The following is a 13,733-nucleotide window of genomic DNA, read 5'->3' on the forward strand; positions in this document are numbered from 1 at the left end:
CAGGTCGTGCGTGCCTCCAGCTCAGCCAGTGCTGGCAGACCCAGGGCGAAACAACGAGTGGCTCGAATGCATTCAGCACCCCTCGTCCCGGGAGGGCCTGTGGTGCTCTGTAGAGCAGGAGCTGTGCACGGCAGCCCGGAGGGGCAGGGCGGCGCGCGAGGCCTACCTCCACACCTCACGCCTGCGGGAGAGATTGGGGTGGGCACAGCAGCCAGCCGGGCTGGGTCCTCGCCAGGAGAACAGCGCATGAAATAGCCCCTGCCTGGCAATAAGCACAATGAGTTATTTAAAGACCCTGAGCGAAACGCAGCGCATTTCATCCTAACTCGCGGGAACGGCTCCAGAGTCCCAGACAGGTCTGTATTCCAAAAAATTCCCTTTCAAGTCTTGTGAAACATCATTTATTTAAGGGCACAATTGCAAACACCAGAAAGTCAACTGCAAGAGAGACCTTCCTCAATGGCAAATAAAAAAGGAAAAATCGTAAAGAGAAAGTTTTTGGGGGGGGGAACACGCCACTCCCTTAAGGGAACTTTATACCAGTAAACAAATGATGCTGTACGTCTGCAGGCCATCGTTTTTACCACGCTGCTCTGCACCAGAGAACGTGCAGAAGATTGTTCCATTAGAGGAGACCACACACTTCTTGTGTTGGATTTTTTTCCCCTCTTACCCAGTTTGATGCTTTTGTTTTTGCCAAGATTGGTATCTGGGCTTAGCTTCAAGCTCATCAGTAGTTCCCTTGGAGTTGCAGCCAAAAATACATCTTTTCCACAAAGGCTGGATGATTTTCAGGATGATTTTACTTCTCCGCAGGAGGTTTTTCTCCTACTAAGTGGGAGCTGTGCTCAATCTATTGTATCTTGGCCACACTCGGGCTCTGCTAGCTCAGTCAGTGCAGACAAATTGAAGACATGCAGTACGGTCGGTCAGAAGACAGATAGCACTACAGCTCCCTTTACCACAGTGGAAACATTTTGTGCAGTTCATTAAAGCAGCCGAGTTTAATTAAAGCACGTAAGTGTTTCCAACAGAAGAGAAGAGCAGGTAACTAAAAGACTTGTTAAGCAGAGAAAGAGCCAATGCTTGGAAACCGAATCGGGGCAAATGGAAAGAGCAAGTAAGGTTTTTTCCGCGTTCAGACAAACCGTGTGGTTGTTCTTCGGAAGGCATTACCAGATGAAGGGGTAGATCTCGGTGGAGTCAGGACTGCATATTTCTGAAGCGTTTACCCGAGGGGACGATGGACAGGAGAAGCAAGGGGTTAGCACCAGGACCACAGCTCTGCCTGCAGGCTCAGGCCTCCAGCTGGAGCTCTACCAGGAGCCCTCCATTCGCCCAGGCTGAGGAGCAGACCCCAGGCCGGTTCAGCTCTTCCACACGTTTGCCAAACTTGTCCTTCGAGCTCTCCCACCACGGAGCTACTGCAGCCCCTTGGGCACCTCAGCCAGGGCACCCCTAAAAGGTTTCCCAAACCTGTTTTCCTCACTGCAACGTAACCCTCTGGCTTCTTGTCCTGTGCTCCACGGATAACATCCTCAGTGGCTGCTGCTTTTTACTTCAATGTTATCTTTATTTAATTGCCTTTTCTCGAGGTGAATGGCCCAGCTACTGCTCTCTTCCTCTCCCACATTGTCCTCATCGCCACCGCTCTCCTCTGGACCACCTCCAGTGCAGGTCTTCCTTCAGACGCTGTGCCCACGAGTTGGCCAGCACTCCAGCTGCTCACTGCCCTGTGGCTGTGGCTGGTTGTATTTACGTTCGTGTATCTCATGAGAGCATGTGCATTTTTACAAGAGCAAAAAGTTGACAAATTGATTTTGTGGTGTTCTCTTAAGGCACAAAAATGATTTTATTTGCTGAACTACCAGTTCCTCATCTTCAATTCCTGTAGCAAAATCAACTATCTGAATGCATACCCCTGTATCTGCCTTTTTTTTGTTTCCTAAGCACTTCACTATCTGATCTTGTCTTAGTGCTCAGACCCCCTCCAAATTCTGTGTATTTATTCTAAATACAGTTCATAAATATATGTAAATGCATTAACACGCAAATGCATAAATTACAAAAATTCCTGCTGAGATCTGAGTATTTGAATAATACAGGAAGCATATCATACATTTTTACAGATGACACGATGGAAAAAAAGAGAAGCCTAAGTGAACAGCCACCAGAGTCGGGGCTAGAGACAGTCAGAGCACTCTGTTTGCCTATTATGGGATATAAAAGTCTGCTTGTTGTTCCAGTAGCAGACCAGATCCTATGCAAGCACAGCATGCAGTCCAAAAGGCTCATTCAAAACCTAAGGTCAGAGACTTGAGACTTGAAAAGCACACTGTATCAACTTCAAATGCCTAGACATCCCCTCGTCGCCTTATATACCAACGCTACCGTTCTACAAAGGAGGCACAGAAATAGTTACACTCCAGTGTGGAATAAACCCACATTAATACATTTTAAAACATTGTGCCCACCCAGGGAGGCAGCTTACATCTACAAAAACAAAAGAAATCCCAGCAACCCTCATGGGATTTTGGGGATGGAGAAGTAATCCAAAAAATGTCTTAATCTCTATTTAAAAATGAGTAACTCAAGCAAGCAGCAAAGTATGTGCTGTGTATCAGAGGAACGTGGTTCCCTGTTACAATTAGGCACCTATTAGGACTTTAATCGCAGCTACAAGCGAGCATCTTGCTCCGTAGTACACCAGCTCCATCACCTTAGGCACGCACAGCTACCTCTGTGTGTGTGTACGCAAGCCATGAATTAGGCATTGCAGAACGCACGTATACTGAGGTGTGCAGCCTGAGCCATGCCTTAAGCTTGAAGGTAGGCTTCAGAGCAGAAATCTCATCTGAAGCCAACTTACTTCCCTTATGTCTCAGCATAGAAGCAAGAGAGAGACTTTCACAGGAGAGGGAGGTGAGAAGCAGCTTGTCTGCTCTTACCCCAGCCCTTTTTAGTTTTTTGCAAGGTGCCTTTAAGCTCCCCAAAGCTAAACTAACTTGCACATGGGTCTCTCCAGAGGCAGCACAGCTGAACAGTGTGCGCATTCATATTAATTGAGGTGTTAATTGTGATTGAAACACTCCTGCATCACACCTAAAAACCTGGAGATTTGAAGATAAGCAACAACCACACAGACTTAGTAATTAGGATGCATTTTTACTGTGTTTTTTTTTTTTTTCCTTATGAGTCTGGACCAAATGCTCATGAATAAATGAGTTGTCTTTAGGCACAGATTTAGCGTTTATGTGTCTATACATAGATATGCACACAAATGGATGCAACATTACTTTATGCATGTGTGTGTATATATATATATATCTACGCATATGCATAATGAAACAAGATTTTCTCACCTTCACACCCAGAATTAATCAATACAGTTTTACAACTAAAAGCCTACTCAGACTTCCCAGAAAGATGACTCACTAAAACTCCACCAAAAAGCTGAATCAGGGGAACAGCTAAAACCCAAGGACTTAGGCACAAAAGTTTCCAGAGAACAAAGAAGTGGTGCATGTCGCTTGCACGCTCTCACCTTCCAGCAAGCACCAGGTAATTTAAGATTTTGTCTGGTGAGCAGCAGAGGAGGGTAACTTGAACCAGCCCCCTCTTCCTCCTGAGCATCCCGCTGCCAGTCAAAGCTGTTGTTTGACATGCACTAACCTATTACCTTTCTGCAACGGATTTGTGGGATTAAACTAGTAGAATAAGATGCATTTCTCATGCTATATTGCATGAATTGTACTCCCACTTCTTGGTGATGCCACTCAGTAAAATTAGCCAAAACCAGCAAAGCACTTTTTTACCCTCAAAACACTTTGCAAACATTAGTATTTCAGTGCTCCCATGAAATGAGTAAAACCATGCCACACAGCTTTCCTGTTCAATGCTAAAATGCCTTGCTTAAAGGCTTTTTAAGCAAGGTACGGCCAGGTGAGAGTCCCTTTTATCGGGGACAGCACATACCCAGCTTGGGTATACCTGACACCGCTTTTTAAAGAACATCTTCATCCTTGGTTTCATTTGTCACCAGCACACTCGCTTCAATAACGTGGCCATCTGTTAAAAGTGAGTGACATTAAAAATAAAAAGCAAGCAAATGTGCAGCCAGTTCACATAGAGACGAGTCCGCCAGATGTCTTCACTTCATCAGAAGGGAGACATCGCTACAAGCAGCTGCAGAGCTCTGGCCAGCACAGCAGCAGGGATCGGCCGCCCTCCTATTTTCATGGACTTCCTCAGACCTCATTCACTGCTTTGTTTTCAAGGTGACCACAAAGCAAAAAGCACACCACAAGTTAAACTTCACTTGCAATGAGATCAGTCGTAGCGAGCCCGAGCCTTACTGCAATCATGGATTTTTTATGTTAAAAAACACCTTATTTTCCAAGCCCAGGCTAGTATACAGATGAGAGAAATGGTATCACTGTTTGGCTGACAGGGTTTCTAGTTTTGTGACTAAGCTGCAAAGAAAAATTTCTGTTTTTTTTTCTGATCTACTAGTGCTTCTCCCATTCAGATAATTCTTGGAGGAACCTATATCCATATAAAACTTACCAAATTTAATTCACCAAGTGCCTCTAAAGGACTGAGCAAAATGCCTGCGGGTCAAAACCCTTGCTACTCAAGCAAGAATGCAGGGAATGCTAAGAGGAATGATCTCCTTTTCTCTTGTTATTTTGAACCGGGACCAGGTACATATTTCAGTGTCTAACAATAAACATGCTTTTAGGGGAAACTCTGGGGTATTTATGATTGCGAGCTCTGCTTTCCCCGGACATTACTTCATGCTCGGAAGGCTATTTTAGTCTTGCATTAGAGAAAGATCCTGAAATGCTGTTAACAGCAAACTTTATTAGGAGTCACGCACTATGTGAAAACAACAAAAAAAAATTAAGGAATCAAGGAGATTGGTTTAAAAATACTGCTGCCTATGCATGCAAAAGGCCAGGCTGCAGTTGCAGCAGGAGTTTAAGTCCTGCAGTTGTCACCATTTTAGACGCTGGGACTTTCTCAGCAGCCTCAAGCTGTCCCGCTCAGAAGCGGGGCCTGCCGGTGAGGCTGGGCTGCCCTCAGCAGCTTCTGGCTGGGCACAGCTCCACAGCCCCTTGCAGGACCACAGGCTGAAAGCCACCAGTCCGACCCCCAGGCACCTCACAGGCGCTACCCTTTGCTACGAGATGCTGCCGTTTGAATCACATGGCTTAAGAGCACGGCTCTGGGATTCAGCTATACAACCAGCATCTCCTTAACTGGGGACATCGTCCAGTTACAGCTGGACCTCTCAGAGGCCTCCGAGCCATCCTTTCATACCCTCTGTCCTCAGCTGAAGGAGCAGGTCACTTGGTGAAGTCTGGAAAAGGTTTCTGCTCAGCCTGCCTCCTGCTACAGACTTGCAGCGGAGTGACAACTGCGGCCCAAAGGGCAGCAACTCCGGATGAGCCCTATGGTCCCGGTCTTGGTTAAAGTCTCAAAGTGTTATATCAGAACTCGGAGATGAACAATACAATAAGTAAATTCAGAAACTAAATCAAGTTCAGAAATACCATACATGGGAGAAGGAGAATGGGATAGCATACCCCACTTGAAATACCCTTTTTAAAAATAAAAAATATTTTGTTGTTGCTCAACGTCAAAGAAAAATCTTATTGTGCTACTCTCGACCATTCAAGCCTTTTTTTTTTTTTTGAATGACAATAAAAAGTTAGGAAAAGCCAACACCTTGCTCCTCCCATTCTAATACAAGGATTCTAATACAAGGCCGTTTAATGTACAAAGAATTAAGATCTGGGTGACCAACTCTACCCCCATATACAGAGAACGCCACGGGTCAGCCTGCATTTGCAGTATTCACCACTACAGCATCTTCACTAGAGAGGAGCACATCAGGAAAAGGAAATCATGAGTTTTCCACAAAAGACTGGACAGCTTTATCAGATGCACGGGTATTTATATGCTTCTTATTCAACATGCTTCCTCAGTTACTTGTTTCTTTAGAGAGAAAAATACCCTAGGTTTTTTTGCTTAAGAGATATTAAGTACTGGTCATGGCATGTTGGTAAAGTTCCACTCCACACTCTGAAGACAATTTGATTTTTTAGTTGGCATAACTTTTACCATTTCACATCAGCCACGGTTTCTCATTACAGCTGTTCTCCTATGATGACGACGCCTAAATTCAGAGGGTGCAGATGACTATTGCTAGCAGTAAGAAGTGGCAGTGACACAGTGCAAGCAGCACACCTTTACTTTTCTACCGGAAAACACAGGATACTGACACTGTAAATAAAAATGATGTGCCCACTTTTATCCCAGAAAGAACCTCCCACACAGGAGGAGCTTATCAGATTGTAGCTTGATTTCAAACAATTATTTTCTTAATGATCCTGGGTGAAGAATGCCTTCCTCCCCTCCCCTCCCCCTGCTAACTCTCACATTAGCATAAGGAAGGCTCAAAGCTTCCTTGGAGGCATGCTATTTCTGGCTCAGTAAAACCACTACTTTTTAACTGCGTTGAAAATATTTCAACAAGAATTCCCAAGCGAGCCTGGAACACCTGGACCAGATATCCTGCTTTGCTGCAGTGCAGCCTGTTTGTTTGGGGCTTCCTCAGAAGGTCACTCGTACTCCAACTGCTGCAGTATGTCACCACCTTATAAATGGGAGATAGTGATAGCGCTATCAGCAAATAAAACTGGTGCCTTGGCATGCCCTGGCACAGGCTTTCTACTCCCAGGTGTGAGGTACGATAGGTTAGGTTGTAATTTAAAGGATCTGAATGAGCAAACATAGCCATGAGCTCATGAGTAAAAGACACTGATGCAGAATCAGAGCCCTACACGTTTAACTAATGAAACACGCAACTGCATTGAATTTTGCAGGGCTGAGGCATTTCAGTGCTCAATACTAGTAACTCAAACTACTAAGATACAAATACTGTGACTTAAGCCATCAAGAACTGCATCGCATAAAAAAAATTCTCCAAATTTGTTTTATAGGAGGTCAAAATTAGTGAACCCCATCAAAACTTTAACTTGCGCACTTTCAAATTATGCCATTACACATTTCACATGTCAAAACTTGGGAATGAGAATAGCGTGTCTTTATTGATGGTCTGCCACAAGTTATTGTGTACGCTTTGAGTTAACGAACAAAGTGTCTGCTATGTGGAAAATCCAGAGCATTGCAAGCGTATCTGCAAAAACAGGATGCTTCCTTACAGAAGATAAGGGATTTTGTTACCAGCTCTCGCTCTACTGCCATATGCAATTGTAGTGTTGTTTTACACAAACGGTACAAGGCTCAATAGAGTCTCTCTCTCTTCATTACTGCAAGCACACAGAGATGTGTACTTCAATGCTAAGCGTTCAGTGGGACTCCTCTGTCCCTTAGGTAAGCTTGTACACAATGTTTGCAGGACTGGAGCTTATGATTACAAAAACTGTGACAAGGAGGACAAGAAAAGACAAACTACAATAGGAATTCAACAGTTCAATGCATCCGTCTCACTGAAGGAAATCTATGTCTTTACATTCTATCGAATGTTAAAAACGAACCAAGATGTTTAAGCACAAAGTATATATTTATACCAAATAAAACAACTGAAAAAAGTATTACATAAAGAAAAATAATGTAACAGAACGTACTTAAGTACCTAACTTACAGTCATGCTCATATCTAAAAAGTAACATGGGTAACTAATATATGTAATTTTTGACAAGGGTGCATTTAAGAGTTCTCTAACATACAACATTCTAAATGTGTAGAGTATTTTTTCCAAGATACAGAAAACAAATTATTTTACACAGGCACACTTGTTAATTTGTATAAAAAACATGCTTGTAAGTGAAAAGGTCACTTTAGTACTGATTTACCAGATGCGTGAGAGCTACGTAGTGTTAATCATGTTGAAATCGTCTCTTCGCCTTTTGCATTGGTGAGCGCCAACACTGAATGGTACAATATTTGATCCATGTGTTTTACTGACACTGCAACCTGGTCCCAAGCAGGAGCCCTGCCCAGGTGTTGAACAGCCCAGTACTGTACAGCCCCATCTGTCTGCATGTAGTGTATTTAAAACTAAAAGCTATTACAATTATTACAATGATTTGTTTCAATATATACATCAGTATAAAATACTACCCAAAACACTTTCGTATTTCGAACAATTTTAACCACTTCATCAAACAATGCATTTGCAGAATAAAAAAATCCAAATTAGTGTTGATTGCCAACAGTACAGCATGTCTATGGTATGTTTCCTAATAAATGAGAGAACGGAAATGTATTAAAATCAATTAAAATAAGTATCACAAAACAGAATTAATGTTAGAGCAGTTCAAGGATTCCCAGTTTGTCAGTATCTACCCTAAGCAGTGCTACCCAAATACAGTATAAGCCATTTAGTGTTTTTACAATGAGAAGAAAACATTCAAATATTAAAGCTGCAACAAACACACAAAAGCAAGGAAAGAAAACCTGCTCTGTACACAGCCCTGTTGTACCAAGGTACAGCATGCCAGGAGTCTGCACTCAGTGCATTGTATGTGCTATTATACCTGGATACAACTGTGGAAGACAACTGAAATGGAAACAATGCTGAATTTCCTTGCTGTTGTGGTTTTAAGTCATACCATTCAAGTTATAACAGCTTAGTGTCATTTTTTCCTGAAGGGAAGAAGAGAGAAGAATTCGTAATGAAATTGTAAAAAATGCTACTAAAATCCCTATCTTGGACACAATACACTGCTTCAGGAGCTACTGTGTCATTGCACAATATATAAGTGGCCTATTAATTGCTGAACGTAGCAGAATATACTCGTCATTGTGGAAGTGTTTTGAACATTGCTATTTTAAAACCTGCCTGTATTCCATAGCAAGCCACAATTTTGCGTATTTCAAATAGTAATATCCTTATGTAAAGTACTAGAAGTACATTTATAGTGGCAAAATTCAGATCTCTGCCTCTGCTGCTTCAGTTTTTAAGATGAGACTTTTTCAGAGTTTTCATTCTTTGAATTTATCCTAATGGAACAATTTCTGAAGCATAAAAATCCAAGTAATGGCAATGATTTTTTTTTTTACTGATCCATTCCTAACATGAAAAAAATTGTAAAAAAAAAAGAAAAAAGAAATAACAAAACAAAAATAAACCAAAACCAAACAAAATGAAACAAAAAACAAAACAACAACAAAACACACCAAAAAATCTCCCCCTGGGAGAAGTCCCTGCTAGATGAGATTTTTTTGAAAACCAAGTTTCATGCTTACAGTATCTTTAAAGTTGTGTTACACACCCTTGAAAATAAAGGCTTACGTTGAGAATGGTGACAGGCCCTTAGTTATAGAGGTGCTAACTGGTGACACTATTTTTCATCAGAAGAAAACAACCCCCCACAAAACGTCATAGCTTATACTGAAAGTTTGATTCATGCTCATTTTGTTCATTTAAAAATACTCTTTGGAAACTGTCAACTCCTGCAGACAACTTAGTGATACATCTTTTCCTGTTAAAATAAAGATAACTCATATTCACCTCTACCCCATGCTAAGCTCTACTACTAATATACACTTCATTACTTGCTCATGTCACCATCTAACACGTATCTTTACAGTCTTCTACATAGTGTCCAGGGCTTATTTTTCACCAAACGGAATTTGACAACTATTACACCTAGGAGTTTTTAATTGAGGATTATTTTTTTTTTTGGTGTTCTAGCCTTTTCATTGCAACTTAAGAGTAACATTAATAGTTCAGACTATTTTTCCATGCTAACTTAAGAGAAACTTTTCATAAAGGGTTTTTTTTTTTTTTTTTTTTACCCCCATTAAGGATTCTAAACTCACTTAGATATCAAAACTGAAAACCAGAAGAGAGATAAGATGCATCTGTCATTTTAAAATGGTTTCTGCTACTTTAAAATACATTTTTAAAATTATATATATCACACTTAGATTCTAATTTAAAATCTTGCAAAGAAACATGAAAAATAAGCCACTGGTCATGAATTCTAATGATTACATTCAAAGCTAGACTTTAAAAAAAAAGTTACAGGGAAAACATACTGTTTTATGTACTCACTAGCTTATCAGGCTACAATAGGCATGTTTTAGGTATAAAAAAGCAGACAATTCAGATTTAAATAAGACTATGTGAAATCAGAAAAAAAACCTTAAGATTTCACTATTTAAAAAAAACACCTAGAATTACTTCCCATCCTACAGCTACAGTTAAACCAACTAACAAAAATAATCAAACTATTTTTGACAAACAAGAGTTAGGCTAGAATAAGTGGCAACAATCAAAGTTCATATATGTTTCTATGTAAAATGACTCATGATTTACTATAACATAAAATATGAACAAGAGCACTTTGTGGCTAATGAAAGAGCTATTGGTAGAAACTCTTAATGCCAAAGTCTTCAGCCCTCCTTTAAGTCGTATCTCCAAATCAGTATTGACTTCTTTTGACCAGATACATCATTTTTGGCTTGTCACCCCAGTATGTCACGTTTTACCACTTGCCACAAGCAGCAGGAGACAACTAGCTGAGCAAACTACAAGCAGTGTCATGCAGAAATTAACTCTCAAATCTGCGTACTTAGATAAAATGATATGCAAGCGCACACTAGGACAAAAGGAATGGCATTCGTCATCCAAATAGGCTCATCATCTCCCCCCCACCCCAACAGTAGTTGCAACAGCAATAGAAAAAGATCAAGAAGATGTCTGTTCTTCAGAGTCAACTGTGGAAAAAAGTCAGCAATATATAACAGCAGCGATGGACAAGGAAGAGCAAAACGAAAGAATCTTGTTGAGTATTTGTTCATTTACTTTTTCTGAACACAAGCCAAAGTGTGCCACACTGGCTTGTTCTGAGCTTCAGATACAGGTGTCCTATTCTCCTTAGATCCTTCACAGATTTAGAATTCAGTCTCCCTGAGGCCCCTATAACCAAGTAAGAAAACTCTCTTTATCTAGCTTGGTGGCTGCCAAGACAGATTCCATGTCATTAAGGATGTCAGAGCTCAAAGCCTCTTGCAGACTTGGCATCAGTTCTTCTCCTTCTATATTCATTCCATCTCCTTCCAGTGTCCCAAGGTCCACATTTGTCCCTGGAATGGCTTCAAGGTAGTCTGGGAAACGGTTCTGATGGGACGGCATGTTACTTTGGCTGATACTGTCACCTAGTTATAACACAAGGCAAGATGGACGTTACATATACTGGAAGTACCAAACCCACAACTTATCACAGCTGGTTAAAGGTTAATCCTGGATCTCTTGCATCATACAAGCAGTGTGATTCACAAAAATCTATCACAAAAACCCAAGATGACTTGACTGCATGCAGACATGCAAAGAACTTGCCTTTGTTCAACTTTAACCTACTAATCTGAATCCCCACATATCTTTGATGTCATTTAGCATATTTTTATTTTTATAATTAAAAGACAACGCTCAGTCAAATCCTGTTTGGAGTTATATTAGCAATACCAGATGGGGTGGTGTTATAACAAACTTTTTCAAAAAAAGCAAACTCAAATTCCACGTGACTAGAGGAGTGATACTATTTATGAGCTCTCCCCCACCCTCCCAATAGAATTTATTACAAGTATGCTTTTCACAAATTTAACTATAACGTTTCTGTTATAGAAACAGAAGCAGGAAGAACAACTATGCAAAGAATACCAGAGTTTCTCAGAGTTGCTTGTTTCCATTGCACTGGGGCTGAGCATTTGACATGAGCGTATTTGGAAAGCATGCATTAAGACTGTTTTGAAAAACAAACCTGTATCCATCTCATCAACACTGTTCAGGAAGTCATCGGGGGTTCTGGGTACACTGTAACTGCTCATGCTAAGTCCGCTATCTGTGCTTTCATCTCTGGAGTGATATGTTCCACTGTAACAAAAGAAAGGCAGAAAAAAAAAATGAGGGTAGAGTACTGAAGAAATTAAAATAGTTAGATGTTTGTGTTAGAACCAATTCAAGGGCTTTGATAACATTGCTGTCACAAGAAATGCTCTATTCTAATTAAAAGCTGAAGTCTGTCTGTAAGAGACACCTGGTTTTTATTTTATGCAGACCTCTTCCAATTAAAACCACATTATTTAGATTCAATTTAATTCAATAAGAACATAGTTAAGGGGCTTTAAAAAATGCCCAATGTTCTGCATTGTTTTAAACTTTTCACACCCACCCACAGCTAAAAACCACCAGAAACATATCACAGTCCTTAATGATTACAGAACTTAATAATGGTGTACCATTTCACCTTTCTAAAAGGTTTTAAAAAAATTCTAACTACTAATATCCCCCTGTTTAATCAGCCACCAAAGTGTATTTCTAGGTCACTGAACAGGAGCTACAGTTGGAACTCCTTTAGCAATTCGTCCATTGCTTCCCAGTGTTGCATTACTACTGGTTCAGTCACACGTGTCACAGCAAGAGAGTGCCCTAATATAAATCAAACATTGGTACAGAAGCCGTCCTGTAAACAAACCCTCTTCAGAATGACCTTGCTGACAGAACAGTTAGCAAAACAGATGGCACGGGGCCTTACATACATTGGTTTTCTTACTGCCATCTTACTGCCAGCGGAGCAAGCAAGACCAAGACTGCTGCAATGGGAAATTTGGGACGGGGGAGAAGAGTAGGCCAGCCACATGATCAACTTGATCAGCTTGAGGGGGGATGCACCCAGTTTTCAGTTGACTTTCTTATAAATTTGATCAACTATTTCTTCGAAAGTGGAACAGTAAGAAAAGCTATATTCAGCAGTACAAATCATTATCCTGACTAGAACAACAATTTTCAAAAATGGGAAGGGGGGGGTTGCTACTTGTTATACAAACGATACAGATCGGCATAAATCTGAAAACATTTTGCTATGATAGCTAACGGATGCAAACAGTCACACCAGACAAAATGAGCAGAAGCAGCTGTAGGAATACACCATTACTTCTCTCCCCATGTCTACTGATATCCAAGCTTCACAGAACATTCTCAAATCTGTATTTCTTCTGGTTGTGGTTGCATTCACTGAGGACCTTTACAGATTTTCCATCCTGAATACTAAGTGCAAATCAGCTACAAAATTAAGCTGTACATCAGCTCGATTAGCATTTGAAGACATACTGATCCCGCTCGTAATGTGCTCATGAAATCTGTAGCGTATGCCTTGTCAAGAATGCAGAACCAGACTGAAAATAGTTTAACAGCTGTTCAACATCGGATGCAAGTCAAATGCCATCAGCTGTGTTTATATATATATATAAAATGTATGTAATATATAATATTATATATATTTTAGATTTCATGAGGACATCTTTGCCACAAAAGAAAGAAAACTAGCTTTTCTATACTGTTAAAGCACTTCTTTTTCCCCCCAGATTGATTTAAAAATAGTATCACCACACATTTGATTACAATCTTAACAAGAAAGCTATTTAAAACCTCTTTGAAAAAAATGCTGGTTTACTTTGCGGGACAAAATACTAGGAACAGAACTGAGACTATGCTGAACTAAATCATTCTGGTTGAGAAGGCTTTTTGGCTGCTGCTGTCCCACTTGGAATGTCCAGCCCTCCTCTCTCCAGATCACTCTAATACACATTTCCTCACTTCAGCAAGGACTTCATCTAGTCATCACACTACCCAAAATTACTGCATGCAACTAAACTGCATTACCCAAAATAGAGCGGATGCTTCTTCAATAAATACT

The 13,733-nt window shown here is 40.7% G+C and overlaps 1 protein-coding gene across 8 annotated transcripts in view; it reads right to left on the reverse strand.

Moving 5' to 3' along the window:
- Nucleotides 1-7,089: 7,089 nt before the first annotated feature.
- Nucleotides 7,090-13,733, reverse strand: part of YAP1 (Yes1 associated transcriptional regulator) — an 88,826-nt gene continuing 82,182 nt past the window's right edge. For all 8 annotated transcript variants that reach the window (XM_080576842.1, XM_080576843.1, XM_080576844.1 and 5 more), the window contains 2 exons: nucleotides 11,799-11,911; nucleotides 7,090-11,196 (listed from right to left, as the gene is read on the reverse strand). In XM_080576842.1, coding sequence (XP_080432968.1) covers nucleotides 10,958-11,196; nucleotides 11,799-11,911 — 352 coding nt within the window. In that variant the 3' untranslated portion in view covers nucleotides 7,090-10,957. The remainder of the gene's footprint in view (nucleotides 11,197-11,798; nucleotides 11,912-13,733) is intronic.

The sequence above is a fragment of the Anser brachyrhynchus genome (assembly GCF_964034855.1).
Source record: "Anser brachyrhynchus genome assembly, chromosome: 1".
In the NCBI taxonomy this organism is placed as follows: Eukaryota; Metazoa; Chordata; class Aves; order Anseriformes; family Anatidae; genus Anser; species Anser brachyrhynchus.